The 24,039-nt window shown below is 35.0% G+C and overlaps 1 protein-coding gene across 4 annotated transcripts in view; it reads left to right on the top strand.

Annotated features, from left to right (window-relative positions):
- SCAF11 (SR-related CTD associated factor 11) overlaps nt 1-24,039 on the top strand; it is a 73,214-nt gene that overhangs the window by 8,529 nt on the left and 40,646 nt on the right. For 2 of the 4 annotated variants that reach the window (XM_049627230.1, XM_049627228.1), the window contains exons 2-4: nt 11,063-11,116; nt 18,907-18,988; nt 22,153-22,310. In XM_049627230.1, the coding sequence (XP_049483187.1) occupies nt 18,928-18,988; nt 22,153-22,310 (219 nt within the window). In that variant the 5' untranslated portion in view covers nt 11,063-11,116; nt 18,907-18,927. Of the gene's footprint in view, nt 1-11,062; nt 11,117-16,181; nt 16,341-18,906; nt 18,989-22,152; nt 22,311-24,039 lie in introns of all 4 variants that reach the window. The other 2 variants (XM_049627229.1, XM_049627231.1) reach the window with 2 other exon arrangements.

Genomic DNA, 24,039 nt, shown 5'->3' with positions numbered 1-24,039 from the left:
TGTATGGTGACAGATGGTAACTATACTTGGGGTGAGCGTAGCATAACATGTAAAGAAGTTGAATCACTGTTGTACACCTGAAACTAATGTAACATTGTGTGTCAACTATACTCAAATAGAAAATTAAAAAAAAACAACTGAGTTTCTAGTAGACAGTATGTAATTCAGTGTTTTTGTAAAATCCAATCTGATGATCTTTTATTTAGTGTGTTTAGGTTATTTACATGTAATTATTGATATATACTATTTTGTTCCCCATTTCCTGCCCTTTTTTCAATTATGTGAATATATTTAATATTCTACTTTAAATTCGTCTATTGACCTTCTGACTGTATCTCTTTAAATTATGTTTTAGTGGTTGCTTTAGGCCTACTCTTGACAACTAGAAATGTGGCCAGTTTGAATGGAGACATAGGCTGTAAATGTAAAATACACACCAGATTTCAAAGACTTCTACCAGAAAAAGAATACACAGTGTCTCATTTCATAAGTTTTTTTTTTACTGGTTACATGTTGGATGTTAATATTTAAGCATATTGGGTTAATAAAATATACTAGATTGATATTTTAACTTTTAAAATATGGCTACTAGAAAATTTAAAATTACGTATGTGGCTCACATTGTATTTCTGTTGAACAGTGCTGCTCTAGGGATTATAATATGTATACTGAGACATTCACAATCTATGTGGAGTTAATATTTTTACCACTTAAAATGAATGTAGAAGCCGGACAACTTCCCCAGTGACCTTTATGTTAAAGTTGTATGATTACATGTATATGGAATGAAAATCCACCAGACAGTAATGTAATTTTTGCTTTCAGTAATCATATATTTTTTAAAGAACTTAAGAGGAGAAAAGTAGTCTCTTATTTTAGCTGTTGACTATTTTCTTGTTCTTTGTTAATGAAATTTCAAGTTTCTCTCATTTCTCCTCAGCTTGAAGAATTTCCTTTAGTATATGTTTTAAAATAGCCTTGCTTTTTCTTTGTTTTTCTTAGCTGAAAACTTTCTACTTTCATTTCTGATAGATTTCTTTATTAGATATAGAATTCTGGGTTGACAGTTCTTTAGCACTAAACATGTCCTGCTTCTTGGATCCCATTGTTTCTGAAGTTTGCAGTAATTTGAGTCATCAATTTCCTCTGTATGCTGTTTCTCTATTTTAAATATATTTTTTTTCTTTTACCTTTACTTTTTTGCAGTTGATTATGATTTGTCTGAGCATGTTTATCTTTCTTTTGAGTTAATCCTATTCGGTGTGTCCTAAAATTTGTGAATTTTGAAATTTGGGAAGGTTTTGGAAATTATTTCTGCAAAAATTTGTTTATGTACCGCTCTTTCTCTCATTTTTCTAGAACTCAAATGGCAAAAATAGAACTTTGAATGTTGTCCAGAGGACCCCGAGACTTCATTTTCTTTCACTCTTTCACTTCTCTGTTCTTCAGATTAGATCATTTCTTTCTCACATTTACTGACTCGTTCCTTTATATTTCCAGTCTGTTGTTGAAATCTTATTTCAGATACTGTATTTTTCATTTCTAAAATTTCCATTTGTTTCTCTGTTTTTTTAAGTTTAATTTTTCTTAATGTTTGTTTATGTTTGAGAGAGAGACAGAGCTTGAGCAGGAGAGGGGCAGAGGGAGATGGAATCAGAATCCAAAGCAGGCTCCAGTCTCTGAGCCGTCAGCACAGAGATCATGACCTGAGCTGAAGTTGGAGGCTTAACTGACTGAGCCACCCAGGCGCCCCTGTTTCTCTATTTTTTATAGCTACTGTTTCTCTCCTGAGAACCTCTGTCTTCCATTTATTACTGAAGTGTTAATACTTTTAATATCTAGTGACTTGGATTAAGATCTGTTTTCTTTTCTGACAAAGGGCTAGTGAATTCCAATCCTACTACTTATAACTGACTTTGTGACCTTAGACAAGTTACTGAATTTCATTGTATATAAGATGGAGATGTCTTTGCAAAATATTGTAAAGGCTAAATGAGATAACTTAGGAAATGTCAGAATGTAATAGCTAGAAATAGTATGGAAAACATACCCAGAAGTCCAGCTACTGGGGCATTTGAAGCATTTATAATAAAATTACATTAGGAAAGAATCCCAATATTTGCCCATGCCTGATGTGAATGTAAAAGAATGTTCTTTCTTTTTTTATTTTTAAAGTAAGTTTTCATTGTAAGTCATGTATTTCCAGATTAGAATAGTAATGTTTTATAGAAGTAGGATTGTGTAATGCCTTGTTATGTGTGAAATATTCATTTGAGAATACATTGATTATATACCTATGTAACATGAAATGGTATTTATCTGAGATACCTATCTAACAAGTTTAAGAAGTTCAGATAATAGGCAGAGCTGGAGTAAAGAGAGAGTGAATGTCTGGCTTACTACACAAACAATTGCTTTTTTTTTTTTTTTTCAATACTTGTTTCACTATAGCAATTTGTACCAATTTAGAAAGTATTAGAGAGTGACAATTCTTGAGGAACCAAAGAGTTCCTCAAGACATTTAGCATCTGTACAAATTAGAGACTAATTTCTGGAGTTGAAACTATAATGTAAGTAAGGTTGGTAAAATTTTGTTTAAACAGAACAGAGGAGTATTTCAGAAGCAGTGTTTTGAACATTGTCCCTTTTTTCCCTGTTGTCTTAGATGAAATCCCATTTCCATTCTTCTGCAACAAGCATTCGTATGCAGTCACTTATTGTCATTAATTCCTCTTCTTTAATTCTTAGGATTTGTTTCTTTATTTGCAGGTGTTTCCTGTGCTATATATGTTTTTGGGATGTGGGTTGACCAAGACTGCTGTTTCGGGTCGGGAGTCTTTCTAACATAGGACAAGGATTAAGTTAAAGATATAATTGACAGTGTTTCTGTTTTGGATTAGAAAAAAAGATAAAAAGATACCAGTTCTTCCTCTGCTTCCTGTACTTCCATCCAGGATGCCTTTCTTCTCTTGGCTTTTCTGCTTGTGAGAGGGTATGGTGTTGATCCCAACGGCTCCTCCTGGGATAGTTCTCTTGGGAAGTTTGATTGTGAAATGAATCTCTTCTTCTTCTTCTTTTTTTTTTTTTGTCTTTAATAGGCATAATACTTAATCTTCTGAATGTAAACTCTGCTTTTCCACACTTGTTACTCTTCTCAAGGGACCTATAATAGGCATTGAGGAATTACTGATAAAAAAAAACCCAAAAAGGTAAGAGCTCTAAGTTTGCCTCTATCACTTGAATTAGTTATATTATTGTGTTTTAGTAGATGGGGATGCAAAAATGGAGAGGAGAATCTTGAAGACAAGTGAAGATTGCAGTCAGCTCCCCTTTCTGTTCCCTCCACCATACCTTAAGCAGCGGTGGAGTTATTAAAGAAGAATTGCATAAATATTGAATAGTTTTTTTTAAAGTTTATTTATTTATTTTGAGAGAGAGCACATGCAGGCACAAGCAGGGGAGGGGCATGGGAGAGGAAGAGAGAATCCCAAGCAGGCTCCACACTCTCAGCACAGAGCCCAATGTGGGACTTGATCTTAAGAACCATGACAGAATTGCATGAATATATGTTGAAATTATTGGACGACATAAGATGATACTGCCCTATAATGTTTCTCATTTGAAGAAATAGTGGAAGCCTTTCATATGATTTATCAAACTCTTTATGGTAATGTATCCATGCACATAGAAAGCCCTTGTTTTTTGTTTTTGTTTTTTGTTTTTTTAATTTTTTTTTAACGTTTATTTATTATTGAGAGACAGAGAGACATAGAGCATGAGCAGGTGAGGGGCCAAGAGATGGAGAGACGCAGAATCTGAAGCAGGCTCCAGGCTCTGAGCTGTCAGCACAGAGCCCGACGCGGGGCTCGAACCCACAAACTGTGAGATCATGACCTGAGCTGAAGTCGGACGCTTAACTGACTGAGCCACCCAGGTGCCCCTTGTTTTTCTTTTTAAAATAAAGTATTGTGGGGTGCCTGGGTGGCTCAGTCAGTTAAGTGTCTGACTCTTGATTTCAGCTCAGGGCATGATTTAATGGTTGTGAGAGAGCCCTGTGTCAGGCTCTGTGCTGTGTTTGGAGCCTCCTTAAGATGCTGTCTCTCCCTGTCCCTCTGCCCCTACCTCGCACATGTATGCATGCTCTGTCTCAAAAGAAATAAAGTATTGGATCATAGATGTATTCTCATAGAGTGGACACCTGTCACATAAGAGTGTAACCCAATTGGGGAGTGAACTGTAGTGCCTTTCTTACCCCAACCAATGAAAAACTGGTCAGCTCCATACTGACCAGGTATTGGAACTGATCTATTAGTAGGGTATTGGAACTGATCTATTTCTACAACACTGCCCTTGAATTTAGTGGGGTTGTGGGGCGCCAGGGTGGCTCAGTTGGTTAAGCCTCAGACTTCGGTTCAGGTCATGATCTTGTGGTTCATGAGTTCAAGCCTTGCATTGGGCTCTGCTGTCAGCACAGAGCCTGCTTCAGATCCTCTGTCCCTCTCTCTCTACCCCTCCCCTGCTTGCTCTCTCTCTTTCTCTCAAAAATAAACATTAAAAAAAAAAAAAACTGGAAAAAAAAGAATTTAGTGGGGTTGTAAAATTGTGCCTGTTGCTTTTAATCTCTCTGTCTCCATGGGCTATAGAATACACGATCTTTTAGTGTTGCAGAAATGTAGGAACCAGAAATAGAACATTCAAATACCTCCTCTCAAGCTTATCAGTGGTGATATAACCGTGGGTGGCTTCTGTGTTGGTGATAGTATAGAACCATTGGAAAGACAGACTATGAATGTGTCAGTGAAGCCATACCTTTGTTAAAAATGTTAACAATTTATGTTCTAGCCCAAAATTGTTTTTTCATGTTAGTCTTTACTTTTAAAACATTTAAAATTTTACTAACATATGTTAAAATTGATCTTTTTTGGGTGTGTAGTTCTGTGACTTTTAATACATGTATTTGTATTACTACCATCAGAGTCAGGATTTAGAATGGTTCCATTACCTCCAAAAAGCTCCCTCCTCCCTCATGCTATCTTTGTAGTTAAACCTTTCTCAGACCTTTCCCAAATTGTTATCAGGTGACCACTGATAACAATTCTTTATCATTACAGTTTTTACCTTTTGCGAATATCATATAATAATGCAACTGTGTAGTCTGTGACCTTTTGGGACTGGCTTCTTTCAGTATATTGTCTTTAAGATTCATTCAAGTTGCTGAGTGAAGCTCTGGTCCATTCCTTTTTTCTGTTTCTGTTTTTGTTTTTATTTTGTTTGAGTAGTATTCCATTGTATGGCTGAATGCACCATAGTTTGTTTATTTAGATTATATCTAGTTTATCAGTTCTTTCTTATACTATCTTTGGTTTTGGTATCAGGGTAGTTGGGAAGTATTTATTTTCCATTTTCTGGAGGAGATTGTGTTGAACTGGTATTGCTTCTTTAAATGTTTAGTAAAATTCACCAGGGAAATTATCTGGGCCTAGGGATTTCCTGTTTTGGGAGGACTAGATTTAATTTCTTTAAACAGTACTAGGGCTATTCAGTGGTATGCTGCTTAGTTTCGCCAGAGGTTTAAATTTTATTGATTTTTTTCCCCTAAAGAATGGGTTTGGGTTTCATTGATTTTTCTGTTTTTCTGTTTTCAATTTCATTGATTTCTACTCTATTTCCTTCCTTCTGCCTGCTTTGTATACATTTTTATTTAATTTTAGTTTAGTTTTTTAACATAGAAATTTAGGTCATTGATTTGAGACCTTTTCTGACCTTTGATGCAGTCATGCTTTCGCTGCATCTCACATATTTTAACTATTGATATATTTGGATTTAATTCTACCATTTTATTTTTTTGGTTCCCTCTTTTCTTCTGTAACCTCTTTCTTTGGATTCTTTGAACATTTTTTAGTATTCCATCTTAATTGTGTTTTTGCCTATATATCACTTTTTTAATGATTACTCTAAGGATTATAATAACGTCCATTTATTGTTCACAGTTTCCTTAGAATCAGTATTTTATCATTTCAGGTGAAATACAGAAATCTTATCACCCTGTAGGCCCCTTTACCCTTTTCTCTGTATGTTGTAATTGTCTTGTGCTACATTTACATACATTGGAAATTCTGTTAGAAAGTGTTGTGATGTTTGCTTTTAATTGCCAAACATTTTAAAGAATTCAAGAGGAGGATAGTTAGTTATATTTATCCAGATATTTATCACTTCTGTTGCTCTTTTGTCGTTTCTCATGTTGTATTTAAGGATGATTTCACTAGATTGAGGATTCTAGGTTTACAGTTCTTTTCTATTTTAAGCACTTCAAGAATATTGTTCCACTTCCTCTGGTCTATGTAGTTTCTTTTCTTTTTCTTTTTTTTAAGATTTTATTTTTAAGTAATCTCTACACTTGATGTTGGGCTCCAACTTAAAACCTCGAGATGAAGAGTCACATACTCTTCCAACTGAGTCAGCCAACTGGCCCTGGATAAATGTAGTTTATGATGAGATGTCACTAGTTATTCAAATCATTAACCCACCTTCCTCTCATAATTAATTCCTTGTTTTTTCAGTCTGCTTGCAAGATTTTTTTCTTTGTAACTTTTAGCAGTTTGACTGTGATATGTCTAGGCATGATCATTATCCTGTTTGGAGTTTGTGAGACTCTTGAATTTAGAGGTTTATATATCTTTCACCAAATTTGGGAGTTTCTGGCCATTATTTCTCTTCGTCTTCCTTTTTTTGTACTGCACTCATTTTCCTCTGCTCGGACTCTTGACGTGAATGTTAGGGTTTTAGTGTTCTCCCACAGGTCCCTGAAGCACTGATATTTTTTTTTTTTTTTTTTTTTAATTTTTTTTTTCAACGTTTTTTATTTATTTTTGGCACAGAGAGAGACAGAGCATGAACGGGGGAGGGGCAGAGAGAGAGGGAGACACAGAATCGGAAACAGGCTCCAGGCTCTGAGCCATCAGCCCAGAGCCTGACGCGGGGCTCGAACTCACGGACCGCAAGATCGTGACCTGGCTGAAGTCGGACGCTTAGCCGACTGCGCCACCCAGGCGCCCCGCACTGATATTTTTTTCAATATTTTTTCTGTTGTTCACATTGGGTACCTTTTGATCTGTCTTCAAGTTCACTGACTTTCTGCTATTGAGTCCAGTATATTTTCTATTTTAGTTACTGCATTTTTCAGTTCTAAAATTTCCATTTGATGGTTCTTTAAGTATTCTTCTTCTTCTTCTTCTTCTTTTTTTTTTTTTTTTTTTTTGCTGTGACTTTCCAGTTTTCAATTTGTTTCAAGAATATTTGCTCTTGGGCAATTTTATACCTGCTTTCAAGTCTTTGTCAGATAATTCATCCAGTGCTCTAATATCTGTGTTATCTTAGTGTTGTTTCTGTTGATTCTTTTTTCCCACAGGAGTTTTGAGATTTTTCTGTTCTCTCTGCCAAGTAATTCTGGGTTGTGTTTTGGAGATTTTGAACATTATGATATGAATCTTAGTGTCTTATTTAAATGATATGGAGAATGTTGAGATTTTTGTTTGGGCAGGTAGTTGATTCAGTTGGATTTTAGGCCACACGCTCCAACCAGCTTTCTTTAGGTTGCAGTTTTAATCTGTTCTGTTTTCAAAAGCTTTGCAGTACTATTTGGATTTTTCCCATATATGTACTACCCAGTAGCCAATCTGACCTGCATGGGGGTTTATCCTATATTTTAGTCTTCAGAGCCTCCAGTATGCTACTTAGGGTTAAATCTATAGGTGTGCAGCTTAGGGGTGAGCTAGGAGTTCATAAACAACTTATAAGTTGTTAAGTGCTTTCCTCTCTGTTATGTCCATAGTATTTTCTAGGTCCCTGGGACCTCCCCCCATCCCTTTTCTATCCTCTGGCTAGAAACCCCAATCTTCATTTCATTTGTTCCACTGTGGTGCGTATTTTCTACAGTTGTATCTGAAGCCAAGTGCCAGAAGACAGGAGAAAAATTGAAATTATTCCAGTTTCTTCAGTCAGTGAAGATGGTCCCTTTCCTTAAGAGTTTTAGGCTCCTGCTGGCTGTGCTGTTAGCACTGTTGCAGCTGTCACCGTAAGATTGCTTGGGAATTGGGTTGTGGGGAGTGAAGAACAGAAGAAAGAAGAGATTTCCCTTACTCTTTCTAAGAAGTTAGGGGACTCCTTTTCTACTCTTTGGATAGAAATAGAGGGCTTTTTCCTAGAGCTTTTGCTTTCTCCATTGTTACCAACAGCCACTTTCTGGGTTTTAGGCTCCATTAAGCTCAGGCTGGAGCAAAACTGGATGGGAAAAATTAAAAGCCCACTACCAGTTTGATAATATATCGGATTCTGGGCTCTTCCCCAGTCTACCTGCTATTATTTACTTTCTAAATTTCAATTAGCTGCTCCATTTATTCTGTCTGGGTTTTATAGTTTCAGTCAGTGAGATTAACAAGGTGGAATGTGCTTACTCCATTTTACTCAGAACCAGAACTTCTCAGTTTACTTATCAATTTTGGAATGTAATGGCTACTTGAATCTCCTTATTTCGGTTAAATATGGTTTGTCAGTTACTTTTTTTTTTTTTTTTTTTTAGTATATGTGTGATCTTGTAACAGTGTAACCTCTGTTGAGGAGATGATGTTACATTAAATGTAAAAGGAAATAGGAAATTTAATTTCTCTTTTAGAGCATAGCGTTCATGAACTCTAATTTTCCATAATTATTTAAGATTTGAAAAACTGTTTTCCTGTTTTCAGTTTAATCTATATTTTCTGCCTGAGGATTTCCGGCTTGCCTTTCACTTTGGAGATGTTTTATTCTTTATTCATTCTAACCCTTTCAAAGTGCTTTGTTTCAATAATTAAGTTATAGGTCACTGTAGAGCTTAGTATGAGGTGGCATACCTTGTATTAGTTGACTCTTTTGGCTCTCACATGTTGCAGACACTGCACAAGAATTTTAGAGACATTCTGAAGCATATCTTCACTTCCTAGATTGCTATGTGAAGCTGATTTTGTTATAAGACTGGTAAGTGTAGATGACTTCATCTTTTTTATTTTCAGTTTACTTGCTAAGCAACAAGATACGAGATTATTTGTTCATCAGTGAATAGTGCTTGGAAAACAAGCTTTTTTCTGGATAGCGGCCTAGAACCAAGGAATTGAATATGAGGTTCCTAGAAATTCCTGTTGTTGATCAGCTGCTGACAAGCAACCAAGTCACTAATAATCTTCTCAAAAACTGACCCAGAAAGTATTTCTAGGGACCAATGTGCAGTAGTAACTTAAAGCAGAGCTCGTGGCTTATCTGTTCAGGCTTCTGTAATAAAATATCACAAACTGGGTAGCTTATAAGCAATAGAAATTTATTTCTCATAGTTCTGGTGGCAGGATGGTTGGGTGAGGGCCCTCTTCCATGTCACATACTTAACCTTTGCATCCTCGTGTGGTAGACGGGGCTTCGGATCTCTCTTAGCCTCATTTATAATACAGGCCCTAATCTCATTCATGAGGGTTCTACTTTTTATGACTTAAGCACTTTTGAAAGGCCCCACTTACTAACATCATCACCTTTAGGAGTTAAGATTTCAGCATATGAATATGAATATGAATTTTAGGGGATGCAAACATTCAAACCATAACAGCGTGTAAATGAACCCACTAAAACTAAAATTGATTCAAAGTCTTGCATTTCATATCCATTTCAGTTTTACTGTTGATAGTTATAAAGTTTGGGTGAAATTGAAGCTATTGGTAGAAATGAAAATTTTGTTGCTGTTTTTGTAAATTTAGATGTCATAATTTGTTGGTTCTTTATTGTACTTTCTGGTCAAAAATTTTATTTTTAACTGAAAAAAACGTGATGTTGAAAAAATACATAACTGTTGTGATCACGAATAAAGAGAAATTGGTGTGTTAAAGGAATGAACATTTTTTTTATTAAAGACCTGTTATTTTTTTAAATTTAGGATGTTCAGTTAGATAATTCATATACTCAGATAATTGCATTGAAATGTATTATTTTATAAAATTTGAAGAAAAAGATACTTCTATCAGTATGTATGTCCCAACCATTAATCTGAAAAACTTTCTTGGAGGATAAGCCTTCATGGTGTGGGTTCAAGCACAGAGGTGTCTTTTATGTTTGCCTGATGGTCATTTCCGTATAGGAAGTCTAACATCGTGAGAACTTCAACTTACCTGTGTATCCTTTCTTTGTTTTGAAAATTAAAATTCTGTCATGTTAAAATTGGTAATTCCAGTTCTGAGTCCTTTAAGGATGGAAATGCCACAGTGGTACAGAATGGTCAGGGGGTTAGAAAAATATACTTTTAAATCTTTTGGTCTCAGTTGGGAAGCCTTTTTTACAAATGCACATATGTTGCAAGGATTTGGTGTTCATTATATGCTCCTGTTAAATCTTGTGCTTACCCCCATTGCAGCACCTGGGTACTGCATTGTAACTGTTGGTTTCTGTTTTTGTTTTTGTCAGGTGTGTCAGTATGGAAGACCTAATGGTACCTAGAAAATAGGGACACTGACTAAATATTTATTGAATGAAAAAATAAGTTAAAGACAAGCTGTAGGAAAGTGGGGAGTCTGGTGTAGGCCTATTTGAAAAAAGAGGGGAAAAAAGTGATTACTAGTTAAGTGTACTTAAGATCTGGAGTTCAGGAAGTAATTTAAATTCTAGTAGTTGTTAAATTTCTGTATGTTTTTCTAAATTGTCTTCATAGGTGATATGACCAGTCTGTTAGTTGGGGTAGATTTTTTCTAATTCTCCGTTACATTGTTTTCAATTGGTTTTTTCCTGTATGCTGAAATGTGACTTCTTGTGCTTCTCTCACTAAACAAAATATTATTATTTTTGCCTCCATTACCTGTTTGTATCTTCATATGTGAAGGCATAGGCTTAACTGTGTCATGCATTCTAAATAAATTATCACATTCAGGGCCCTCTGGAATAAATCATTCTTTATATTTTGTTGTTCTCTTTTATTCTAAACCCAAGATAAATATGGGAACAGCTGGGTGAAAGTGAAGTAAAATAGGACTGATTTTCATAATTCCCTCCCCAGAATCATTTGATGGAAAACTGATTGCATAACTGCTTGACCTGAAGAATTTTAAAGGTAAGAGAGCTTGTGAATATTTGTATATATATAAAAATATATTTGTATTTTTATATACATGGTTTGCTGGAGTTGCCATATTAAAACTGCTTAGTAGTATTTTATCTCCTGTAATTATATAAAATAGGAAATATGATACAAAAATCCTAGGATTATTTTTTTGGAGTCCTAAACTTTGTCTTTCTTCAACCTTTTTACTTCTAGATAAATAGGAATTTTGATAAATACTATCAGTATAGAATAAAGAACGTATTTATCCTTGTATAAGATCTGTTTGAAAAGCTATTTGACAATTTAAATTTTGTGAACTTTTTACTCTTCACATTCGTTCTATATGTGGATATTTGAAATACAGAAGTTTTTTTAACAATGAAAATCTGTTCTTAGAGCATATAGGTTTACCAATCTTATATCTTATGGTATACCTAAGATTTTTGGGGCAGGGTGGTGGTCATGTTCTTGTGTTTGTGCCTCTGTGCTATTTGTTGAGTTCTTTTTTGCTAGTCTTGCTGCTAGGCACTTTAAAAGGATTATGTGATTATGTAATTTAGTCCTCATAATGACTGGTTACTACTGTTATCCCCATTTGATAGATGAGGAAACAGGCTTAAAGATGTTAAGGTCACTCAGCTAGTAAGTGGCAGACTAGTTGAAATTTGAACCTAGACAGGTTTCTTTGTAAAACCTGTACTTGAAGGGACATTCCTGTCTCTATACTGAACAGTACTGGTGTTAAACCTCCAGCAACCAACATGTAGGTTAGGGATATTTTAAACAAAACCATGTCAGAATAGCCCATTAGAAGCAAAGAAGTGTACTTACAAAGTCTAATAAAATTATACAGTAGAAATCAGGTAGAAAAAACAAAACTTTGGGAGCATTTTGTAAGGGACTTAAAAATCAACAGTGACAGTGCAGGATTGAGTTGATTATGTAGCAGAGAGACTGGAAAGGAAATAATTATTAAGCTGAAGGAGTTCATTGCCTTAACCCTACTCTGAAGTGAATTAGTTGGAGGCACTAGAGCAAATATCTGTGATAGTTTAAGCCAGAATGATAAAATTAATGTAGATAAATCAACAAAATCTCAGAGCCTTCAGGGGAGTTTTAAAAGGAACTCAAGGACAACATTGCAGAACCATTGACTCAGATGTGTAATAAGTAACTGTTGTGCCAGAGTATGGGTTGAATATGAATGTAGATAGATAGATGCCTATGCTTAAGAAAGCTTGAAGAGTTCTCTGCAATGAGGGACTGAGCCACATCTGTAAACTTTTTATGGGAAGGGCCAAAACGTAGTTCCCATAGGCTTTGCAGAGTATATGGTTTCTGTTGTAATTATTCATCTCTGCCATTGTAGTGCAAAAGTAGCCTTGGTCAATATATAAAGGAATAAGCATGGCTGTGCTTTAACAAAACTTTATTTACAGAAATACTCAACCAGTTTTTTGACCACTGGCCTACCATAATGGATACTGTCCCTCCCTAGACATCAATAAAAAATAGCCTTCCTATGGTTTCTTCAGCTGAAAATAACATTATCAAAGGGAAGATCAAATTTTTGAGTAGATGATTGGAAGGCACTTAATGCCTTTATTTAAGACTGGAAATGGGATGGAAGATCCTGCATTTAATAGTAATGGTTCACGTTTAAATGCTTATTACTGCTAGACAATGTCATGAGCACAAGTTTGCCTGACACCAGTACCCAAGTCATTAATCACTGTAATATACCACTCAGAGTACCTTACTAAATACCTGCTCTTTTTTAATTGAATTTTTTGGACAGAGGATTGAATTTGGGGACTGGTTTATCTTGGATAGAAGATTGGAAATAAAGGAGAAAGAAAAATAGAGTATCTGAGAGAGGTTCTGGGAGTCACTGGATTCTCTGAATACCTTAGCCATGTGAATCAGCGTAGTATTTATATTTAGCATCTTCATGAAGATGTCCTTGGCATAAGTATACCCAACACAGGGCAGCTCTTACTTTTTCCCAATATCCCTTTCATTCAGACCTGGCTCCCATTTATCATATCCGTGCCCTTCATAATGGCAGGATTGGGTTTGGAAGTGGGGTGGGAAATAGAGTTAAACTGCCTCATAGCCTTTCATATGCCTTCTTTATTTGTACCCAAAGGATCTGATTGTACTTTTTTTTAATAAAACTTTTTTTAATGTTTATTTATTTTTGAGAAGAGCGTGAGTGGGGGAGGGGCAGAGAAAGAGGGAGATAGAATCTGAAGCAGGCTGCATGCTTTGAGCTCTCAGCACAGAGTCTGACCTGGGGCTTGAACTCAGGAACTGCAAGATCATGACCTGAGCCAAAATCGGACGCTTAACCAACTGAGCCACCTAGGCACCCCGCCTTTTTTTTCCCTTTTTTTTAATTTTTAGAGAGCGCACAGATGGGAAAGGGGCAAGGGAGAGAGAGAATCTCCCGATGTGGGTTTTGATCCCATGACTCTGGGATCATGACCTGAGCAGAAATCTAGAGTTGGATGCTCAACTGACTGAGCCACCCCCTGCCCCTGATTGTACTGTTTTGACAGAATATTAGTAGACTGGATCAATTTAGTTTTTACTCAGAAATGTTATTTTGTATTTTTTCAGTCTTGTGTTTGCCTTTGTCTTTCACTTCTGTCTAGGGAAAACAAAGAAATGGGCAATTGACATTTTTGTTACTCTTCCCTATTTTTCTGTTCTTACTAGCACTAATAATAATAATAGCCATTTATTGCATAGCAGTGGAGCTGGGATTTGAATCTAGGTCTAAGTCTTAACTAGGATGTTGATATCTTTAGATACCATGGACTTGCTTGAAGGACAGTAGGGAGGAAGCAAGAAGAGCGAGGTTTGAAGTTGAACTGGAGAGGGAAGAAATTCTGTTTTGTAGTAGATGGAAGGAAACAGGTTTTGGAAGAGAAAGAGGAGGAGGAGAAGGGAAGGATAGGAATTTTAAATGGAGCTAGCCATGGCTAAAATGTTTGGTTTCTATTACCAGGAACCTCTGGTCCCTTACCTGATTCCTTGAAACTGAGGTGCTTCAGCGACTACTATAATAGAAAATACACTGTTAACATCTCACCTGTAACTTGAAACCATTTTCTATTATAGAGGATGGTAGTTATATCCTAGGGCTGTGCTGTACAGCACAGTAGCCAGTAACCACATTGGATTACTTAAATTTAAATTAATTAAAACCTAAATAAAATGAAAAATTTAATTCCTCAGCTGTACTAGACTCATTTCAAGTGCTTGATTGAACAATTCCCCATTGGGCAGTCCTGTTCTAGAGAACTGAACTCTCTTCTGCACTGCTGTTAACTTGAATGCACTGTAATGGCTGTCCTGGGATTCTCACTTCCATGTATTCCAAGGTTTGTGTGGGAGAATGAGTTTTGAGTTCCTGAAAACTTATTTCTATCAGTGCTTTTTTTTTTTTTTATTCCATGTCTAAAAGTTGATGGCTTTTATGATAAATTTTTTAAATTAAGTCATTCTTCCTAAACTTTTTATGAACATATTTGGAGTAGTATTTCTGATACATACAGAAGCAATATATAATGAAATAAAAAGGGTAACCTGGAAGATATAATTAAGATCATTATGTTAGGGGGACACCGGGGTGGCTCAGTAGGTTGGGTGTCCGACTTCGGCTCAGGTCATGATCTCACGGCTCTCGTGGGTTTGAGCCTGGTTGAGCTGTGCACTGACAGCTCAGAGCCTGGAGCCTGCTTCAGATTCTGTCTCCCTGTCTCTATGCCCCTCCTCCACTCACATTCTGTCTCTCTCTCCTTCAAAAATAAATAAACATTAAAAAAAATTTTTTAAAAAGATTATGTTATGGATCTTGGAAAGGTGGAACCTGGAAGACACATTAAAGATTGAAATTTGTAAATTAAAGTCCTCTGAAAAGTAAACAGAATTAACTTAAAGCCAAGAATGAACAACCATTCTTTGAAGTTTATTTGAGGTAAACCAAAATTAAAAGAAAATTTGGTTTAATTTATAAATAATTAATTTACCAGACTTAGCCAAACTCATAAGTAGTCTAGGTAGAATGTGACATGATTAAGAGTCATAAATAGTTAATATCATGAAATTGAGTTATATCTAACTTTTTGGGTAACCACAAGGAGGGATAGTCTTACCGACCTACAGCTTATCTCTTAGGTTTTTTTATTGACCACAGATTTTACTGGCTTAGGACCATGAGTCTGTATTGTATTCCTATGCTCACTTTACTGGAAATTTAAAGCAAAATAGGTATTAAAAAACATGGATTCTTAGATTAAAAACTGGAATCTAGGCAGATAGAACAAATAAACATGAACAAGTTAAAAGTTTATAAGTTGTTGAACTAAAACTTGTTGACTTTTATCTAGTGAAATTCTAAAACCCTTATCATTTTGAATGAATAAACTGGTAATGTGGCATAATTATTTTAAGTTATGACAGTAGTTATTTCATGATGTATTCAAGAAGAAGCACATAACTTGTAAGAATTTGGAACACAGATTTTACAGCAGATTTCTGACTTGAGGAAGAGCAGTCTGTAACTGATAAACTGTTGCTTATGTACTTCTTTGCATGAGTTAAAATAGAGAAGACAGTATTTACTGTAAAATTTTAATTATAATTTATATATTAATATAAAAATACAAGCTTAATATTAAGGATGGAAATGTGAAAACAGCATAGATTAGACTATCCAATAGGACATAAATTATTTAGCTACATAAAGGAATGGTGTATTGCATCTTTTGAGAACTGACTAGAACTTTAAAATACTGTTTTAATTTTCAAATTGACATTTTATCACATTTAATTAACTCTCAACTTAAATATTTTTTATTCTTAGATACTTAGGATGCCAGGGGAGATGGTATGGTATGAATTTCCTCAAATAAAGATTATACTCAAATATAGATCATACCAGGAGCTCAGTATGCCTGTAAAATCAGTTAAGTTGGGACTTTGTCTAGAACAATGTTTCTCAGGCTTTAACATAGATAATGAATCAGGTGTAAATCTTGATAAAATGCAGATTCTTATTCACTAGGTCTGGAGTGGTGCCTGAGGTATCCTGCTTTTGTAACAAGTTGTCAAGTGATAATGAATTGATGAAGTGATTCTGAATGAATATCAAGTAGAGTAACCTATGACTATCTGAATATTTTTAAAGTAATCTTCTGTCAGTTCCACTGTTGTGGTTGCTCAGGTCAGAATACTTTAGAATTATCCTATAGTCTTACTCTCTAACACATACCTCGCATTCAGTCTGTCTAAAATTCTGTTGGTTGTATTTTGAAAATAGCTGGAATTTGATCACTTTTCATCACCATTGCTACTATTCTGATATAGGCCACTGTCTTCTCCCTCCCTAGATGACTAGTCTCCTTGCTTTTTCCTTGGCCACCACCTCTGCTTAAAACCTGCTACTGGCCCATGTCACTCAGAGAAGAAGCCAGTGTGTTTACCTCAGCCTTTAAGGTGTTGCATGATCTTATTACCTCTCTGTCCTCATCTGCTACTTTCCCCCTTTTTCATTCTGTTCTAACTACACTTGTCTGCTTGTTTTTCCTTGAACATATCAGACGTGCCCCCCTCCCCCTGCCTTTAGACTTTCATATTTGCTGTTCTTTTCTGCCTAGAATGCAGGTCCTCTGGGTATTCACATAATTTTCTTTCTTGCTTCTTTCAGATTGCCAGTTAAAATGTCACATTATCAGAAAAGTTTTCCCTAAATACTTTGTATGAAATAACAGCTTCTCCACTCTCTCACTTATTAACCACACTAAGTGTATATTTATTTTATAATTGTATTATTTTATTTTCCTCAGCATACTAGATATTTTAGTTTATTGTTTCTCTCCTACTTGAATGTAAAGGCAGGAATTTCTGTCTTGTTCAGTGCTATACTTAGAACACTGACTAGAGTATACCTATGGCACTCAGTAAATCTTTGAATTAAAAAAAAAAAAAAGCCCACAAGAAAGTCTTTGGACGTCTTTCTACCTCCCTTCAGAATAGCCCATTCCATTTGAAGGTAACTGCTGACCTTCTCCTTAAGCTTTCTGTTCTTCCAGGCTGACCATTCTACTACTTTACATTTTTTGTGTATGACATAGTTTCCAAGGCTGTTAACCAGTTTAGTCCTCTTTCCTGGACATTCATCATTTTGTTGTTTCTAAACAACAGTATCAGAACTAAAACAAACGTTGCAAATGTACGCTGAGGGGGAAGTTTTCTCTTGTTTTTGACTTTCTGCCTTTATTAAGGCAGACTGTTATTAAATTTAAATTTTTTTTTAATGTTTATTTATTTTTGAGAGAGACAGAATGCAAGTGGGTTAGGGGCAGAGAGAGAGGGAGACACAGAATCCGAATCAGGCTCCCAGACTCCGAGCTGTCAGCACAGAACCCAACGAGGGGCTTGAACTCACGAGCAGTGAGATCATGACCTGAGCCGAGGTCAGATGCTCAACCGACTGAGCCACCCAGGCGCCCCTAAATTAACTTTTTAGAGTAATTCTAATCCTCACCGATTCTGGCTTTTTCATTCTACTAAAACCTCTAAATCATTCTTCTATGTTCTTATCTTCTGCTTTATAGTTGGTTTTTGAACCAAAGTATGGGTCTTTGCTTTTCTGCTTATTTAGCCTAGAAGAGAATTTTCCTGGGCAATACATACGTAATACAAAAATTACTTCATATAAATATGGGAGAATCATAACTGGTGAGATTGGGGATTTCTTGTGCCTAGATATTCCAAAATGTGTTTGAACAGCTCATTGTAATAATCATGTGTCTCGCATCAATTCAAGAAAAAGTTCTGAGTTGACTTAAAAAATAATTTAACCTCATAAACTTGTTCCCCTTGACTAACAAATTAATTTCCTTCCCCATGTTTCTCATTTTGCCTCTTGTAATCACCATTTTTCTTAGTCTCTAGGCCAGCATAATCTTTGACTCCTTCCCTGTATTTATTTAGTCACCATATCTCAGATTCTTCAGTTTGCTAATTCTTTGCTTTTCCATTCACTTCACAGCCAGTTACTCTAGCTATGCAAATCTCTCTGGTTCTAATCTCTCCCTGCTCTAATCCATTTCTATGCTTTGCTGGCAGATCATTCTTATAAAATATTTATTTATTTACATCACTTTTATCATTTTCAGTCTTCTTCAGAGGAATCTATTAAGGCTGGATCTAAACTTTTCAGTCATTGGAGATCATCTGTCCCTACTTGATTTACATTGTTCTGCTTATCGCTTTACTTACCCATTACTGTAGTCTTTCAGATGAACTTCTTGGCATATATTGCTCCTTAGTACACATACAGTCTCTCTCTCATACTTTTATGCACTTACTCTTCTTGTTCTTGTCAGATTGGCCTAGTTAAATGCTATTTTATTCCTTTATACTATGTTGTACCTTAAATGCCTTAAGCTCCTCAACACACATAACCTATATTACCTTCAGTGAAAACTCCAGTTCAAATCGATCTCTTTTCCCTAAGCTCCAATTATATTTATGCCTGTACCACAAAATTTATCATTTAGTCTTTGTTGCTTAATACTTGTATAAGGTTTTTACTTGAAAGACTGTGCTTGATGGCAAAGAATAAAAAAGAGTACTGGATTATCCATAAAATTTATTGCCTTGGCTTGTACTGTATTCTTTTATGTGTAAAGTAATTTCTTACAGTTCTGGGTTTTTGTTTCTGTTTTTCGTTGATATTTGGAGAAGGCAAACATAAAAATTCTCTATTTTAATTCATCCTATAGGATACCCTTTTTCAAGGAGAAATGAAGAAGAAAACTGTATATACCCTAAATGTGGGAGATCAGGAGTATGAAGACATGGAAGGTAACCTTTTGTTTTTTATAAAGCTTGTGTGTGGAAAGTAAAACTTAGGTTCTAACCTGTTCATTTGTATGCATTTCAAAATATACAAGGAATTTTTTGTTTTCACTTATTTTTATTGTTCTTAAATTCTGAAATAATCTTCCTGAATAAGAAGTGCACACATTTTTTACTCCTCTTCCCATGTCTTATTTTTGATTGGCCAAGGTGTTTGGTTTGTTTCAGCCCTTTCTTTTTCCTCTTAAATTTTTATTCCCTACTGGTCTTACAATATACCTTTTTTGGTTTTTGATGTTGAAATCTTCTTTGTTGGTTTTTAAAATAGCATTGATCTTTTCCTCTGCTTCTAAAATTAATATTTGAATATTAACTGTTAATAGGAGAAGAATTAGAACACTTTAACTCTGATCTTTCTACTCTTGATTTATAGGTTATAGTCATCCATTATTGATTTTTTCAAGCACCACAAATTAGTTGATATTTTAATATAGATAGTGTTTGGGGGAATTTCTTCTTCCATGTCTTTTTTTCTTCCTGAGAAAGACTTTTAAGTTCTTTTAGTGAAAGTATGTTGGTGGTAAACTTTAAACTTTTTGTATTTATTTTATTTTTTTCAAAACTGTTCAAAGATTGATATATAATTCTGGATTGATTTGTTTCTCTTAGCACTTCGAAGATATTATTTAACCATTTTCTGGTTTTCTTTTCTTGCTATCAAGAAATCTCTTTTCAGGCAGACAGCTTCTCCTCTGCTGTCCGGTCTGCTGCTCCCTTGGGGTGTATTCAGTAAACCTCTATCTCCTTTGTTCTGCCCTCAGCTGAATCCTTTCACTGCCTTTGCCACTGGCTTCTACCCAGTCATTGCCCCAAATTTGAGGGCTCCCATCTGATTGGACAGACACCTCGTTTAGACACCACAGGAACCCTAAAGACATGACGAAAGAAGCTGGCAGCACACAATTCCTTTTAAAGCTGGCTAGATCCTGTATTTCCCTATAAAACCCCCCAGTCTCTTCCTCAGGGCAGCCTTGAAGGTTTTTTGAAGTCTTAGACTGCTGCAGCCTCCTTTGCCTGCCAAAGTAATAAACTATTTTCCTTCTTTATAAAAAAAAGAAAAGAGAAATCTCTTTTCAGCCTAATTGTCAGTCCCTTATAGATGATCTGTCCATTCCCTCATTTGGCTTTTTAAAGTTTATTTATTTTGAGACTGAGCATGCACATGTGTCCAGAGGAGGGGCAAGAAAGCTGGAGAGAATCCCAAGCAGGCGCACTTGGGGCTCAGTCTCATGAACTGTGAGATTATGACCTGAGCTGAAATCAAGAGTTGGATGCACCTGTGGACCCCACATTTTACTTCTTAGATCTTTTTTTTTAAATTTTATTATTTATTTTTTTAAATTTACATCCAAATTAGTTAGCATATAGTGAACAATGATTTCAAGAGTAGATTCCTTAGTGCACCTTACCGATTTAGCCCATCCTCCCTCCCACAACCCCTTTCTTCTTAGATCTTTTTATCTTTGATGTTGTACTGATTTGCTACATTTTTTCTGGCATGGATTATTTTTATTTTTCTTGTAGCATACCTATATGTCCTTCATCTTTTAGATCTTTTTTGTTTACTTTCTCCTTTCTCAGCCATTACTGCTTTAACTATGCATATTCTTTATTGTCTTCTGGGCTTCAATTAGTGTGTTAGACTTTGTTCTGACCTCATTTCACACTCTCCTTTCTCCTTTTATGTCTCTTACTTTTCTCAAATTTCTTCCAGTTCACAAATATTCTTTCCTTCTGGGTCTACCATGGTGTTTAATTATTCTGTGTGGTATTTGAAAATTCTTATATTTGAAGCCAATGGGTATCTAAGTACATTTATAGTTAATAAGTATAATATATAAAATATTAATATAAAAAATAAATCTAAGTAAATTCTTATTTCTGCTGATTCTTACTCAAGGCAACTTATTTTGTTAGGTTTGGTATTGTTTGATTATGAACTCACATTTGATAAATTTTATCTCTAGAATTCTGAGGGCCTAATAAGGAATGTTTTTCTTCAGAGGATTTGTATTTGCTTTTCCCTGAAGCCATGTTTTACTTTAGTCCCATTGGGGATCTTAACTTAATATTAAAGTTTCTTAGGATCAGTTCCCCTATCTGGGTTGGTTGTAAGGGTTAGTCTGTAGATATGAACACTAATATGGACACTTGCTCCCAGGATAATCCCCATTTTTCCATTTGCTTTGTGTACATTGTTTGCATTTAGCTGACCATTTCTTTATTTTTGTTTCATTTTATGTTGAACCTTGGAGTTTCCTTTAGTTTTGAGCCAACAATGGATACTCTTGTAGGTTTAATTGCTGGTGGGCATTTAGATTAGTACAAACTGTAAGGGATGTAATTTGACAGTATCTATTCAAATTACAAATGTACATACATGTTGATGTAGCAATTTATTTTTTAGAAATTTATCTTGTAGATATGCTGTTAAAAATGTGAAATGACAGTTTTTCATCACAGCATTGTTTGTAATAGCCAAAGGTGGAAAACAAAGAGAATGTCCATCAATAATAGGTTAAAACAGAAAAATGCAGACTAGTGTGTATAGTGGTCTAGTATTTGTATGAAGAAGGAACTTTAAAAGAGCATGTTTTAAGAGTTGCTTGTCTATGCATTAAAAAAGAAAAAGGTCTTTGGAAGAACATGGAAGAACTTAATAGTTGTTACTTGTTGCATTCAATGGGACTGGATGCATGGAGTAGAGCTTTAAAAGGGCATGTTTTAAGAGTTGCTTGTCTATGCATTAAAAAAAAAGGTCTTTGGAAGAACAGGGAAGAATTTAATAGTTGTTACTTGTTGCATTCAGTGGGACTAGACGGATGGAGTAGATTTGAATGGGAGATTTGTCACTGTAACATTTTTTTGCTTGAAGGTTTTTGAACCATGTTACTATTACTTATTTTAAAATTAATGAAAAATTCTTTTTACTCCCCTATTAAAAAAGCATAAATAAGTAAATGTTGAAGGTATTATGCTCAAGGAGTATGTTTATCTAATTACTTTGTAGTAGGAGGGCCCCTTAGAATATCTAGTTCTGGTTACTGCCACAAACATATGTCATTTGGTCTGGAGAACTTGAAAGCATATGTGACTGCTTTACTTTATAGGTGAAGAAAACAAAGATAATACTGCTACCACTGGTCTGTTGTACAGTGAAGCTGACAGATGTCCTATATGTCTTAATTGCCTATTAGAGAAAGAAGTTGGTTTTCCAGAAAGCTGTAATCATGTCTTTTGCATGACCTGTATTCTTAAATGGGCAGAGGTGAGTATGGCAGTAAATTAAATATTACTGTATTTTAGTTCCCTAACATGGTATCATTCCACCTAGAGTTGGTAATGCCTTTTATAAATTATTTCATAGTAACGTATTTTCCCCTTACTGTGGACAAATTTCCTTGTATTATTCAAATTCTGTTAGTATATTTTCTTCTAGTTTCTTTTTTACACATATTTTTTGTTCTTTATAATTAGATTTTAAGTGCATATCTTTAAAAAAAATCTTATGGGAATAATAGATTAAATTTTTTCTCTTTGGTAGAAATGCAGTAATTCATACATGGTGTATTTGACCCTCTTGGGATAATACTGCTTATTACTAATATTACCTTCTACCTGTTTTATGCTTTATATTTTTCAGAGAATTTTGTTGTTGTTTATTTAATTTAGGTAGAGAAAGGGTGGAGGGAAGAGAAGGAGAGAGAATCCCAAGCAGGCTCTGTGCTCTTAGTGCAAAGCCTGATGCAGCTCTCGAACTCACGAATTGTGAGATCATGACCTGAACCGAAACCAAGAGTTGGACGCTTAACCAACTGAGTTATCTAGGGGCTCCTTTGAGAGAATTTTTAAATAGATTATTCGATTTCTTCTTATATCAGCTTTGTGGAATAAGAGCAGATGAAGTAGTGTCCTTAGATTTCACAGATGAGGAACTTGAATTTTGTGTTCCTAGAACTTGACCAGGATTTCATAGCTTAAAGAGGCAGAGGTGAATTTAGAACTGTATTTTCTGATACCATTTTTAATATATTGTGAACTAATTTCAGAGTCTGAGTTAGAGACATTACTGAGATTCTTCATAGATAGATAGTAAGTGATTAAGAAACAATACATTTTAGGCTTACAGGGTATTATGTTGACTTAGTTCAGGCCAAGTAGATTATGGTACTGGTACCTTGAAGATGCATTATAAACCCCATTGTTATGAATTGTGAAGTAAAAATTTATTGTCATAGGAATCATGCTATATTTTTGAGTTAGTAGTTTTTCAGTGTGTAAAAATGAGATAAGGAGATGAATCTCAAAAATATTTTTAGCAGTAGTTGCATTCAAATTGTTTGATGTCCCTATAAGCACATTGGAATTAATTGCTTATTACATAGTTGGGGTTTTCAGAGTTCTGTGTTTTACTTACATTTTCATTAATAGTGTAGAAAGGAGAAGGTAACTGTATACTGACTCTGTGACCTAGTTCTGGAAGGAGGAAAAAAGATTTGTTATACCAGTTGAATTCATAGTATACTTGGAAACAGCTCTAATTAGGTTAAAGCCTAAACTGTTCTTGGCAAGAAGGGACTAAGGAGAGGTACAAATGTATTTTGGGAAAAATATATTGAGTTTAATTTAATTATTTAATATAATAATAAATCTCCATGTATTTGTAAGGGGCATTGACTAATGAAATAGGAATGCATATTTTTCTCTGCCACCAAATTAAAGATTTAATGTACCTTGGTTTGTTTTGTGATTAAGTATTTTAAAACTAGACATTTTGCTTCCAGTAGAGAAGCAACATTATGAGATGGGTAGAAGGTTTCAATTCAGTGCTTTTATAAGATTGTATTTAGTGATCACATAATTGTAAGGTTCAGCAGCATAGTCTGAGTATGTGCTTTTCTCTGTGAAATTAGAATGTATCAAATAGACCTGATTCTTTATCCTTATACTCTACATGCATCTTTAACACAGTCATGGTGTTTATCATGGTGTACACG

This window comes from Panthera uncia, chromosome B4, assembly GCF_023721935.1.
Source record: "Panthera uncia isolate 11264 chromosome B4, Puncia_PCG_1.0, whole genome shotgun sequence".
NCBI lineage: Eukaryota > Metazoa > Chordata > Mammalia > Carnivora > Felidae > Panthera > Panthera uncia.
Note: the sequence above shows the minus strand (reverse complement) of the source record. Positions and strands in the feature narration are given on the sequence as shown.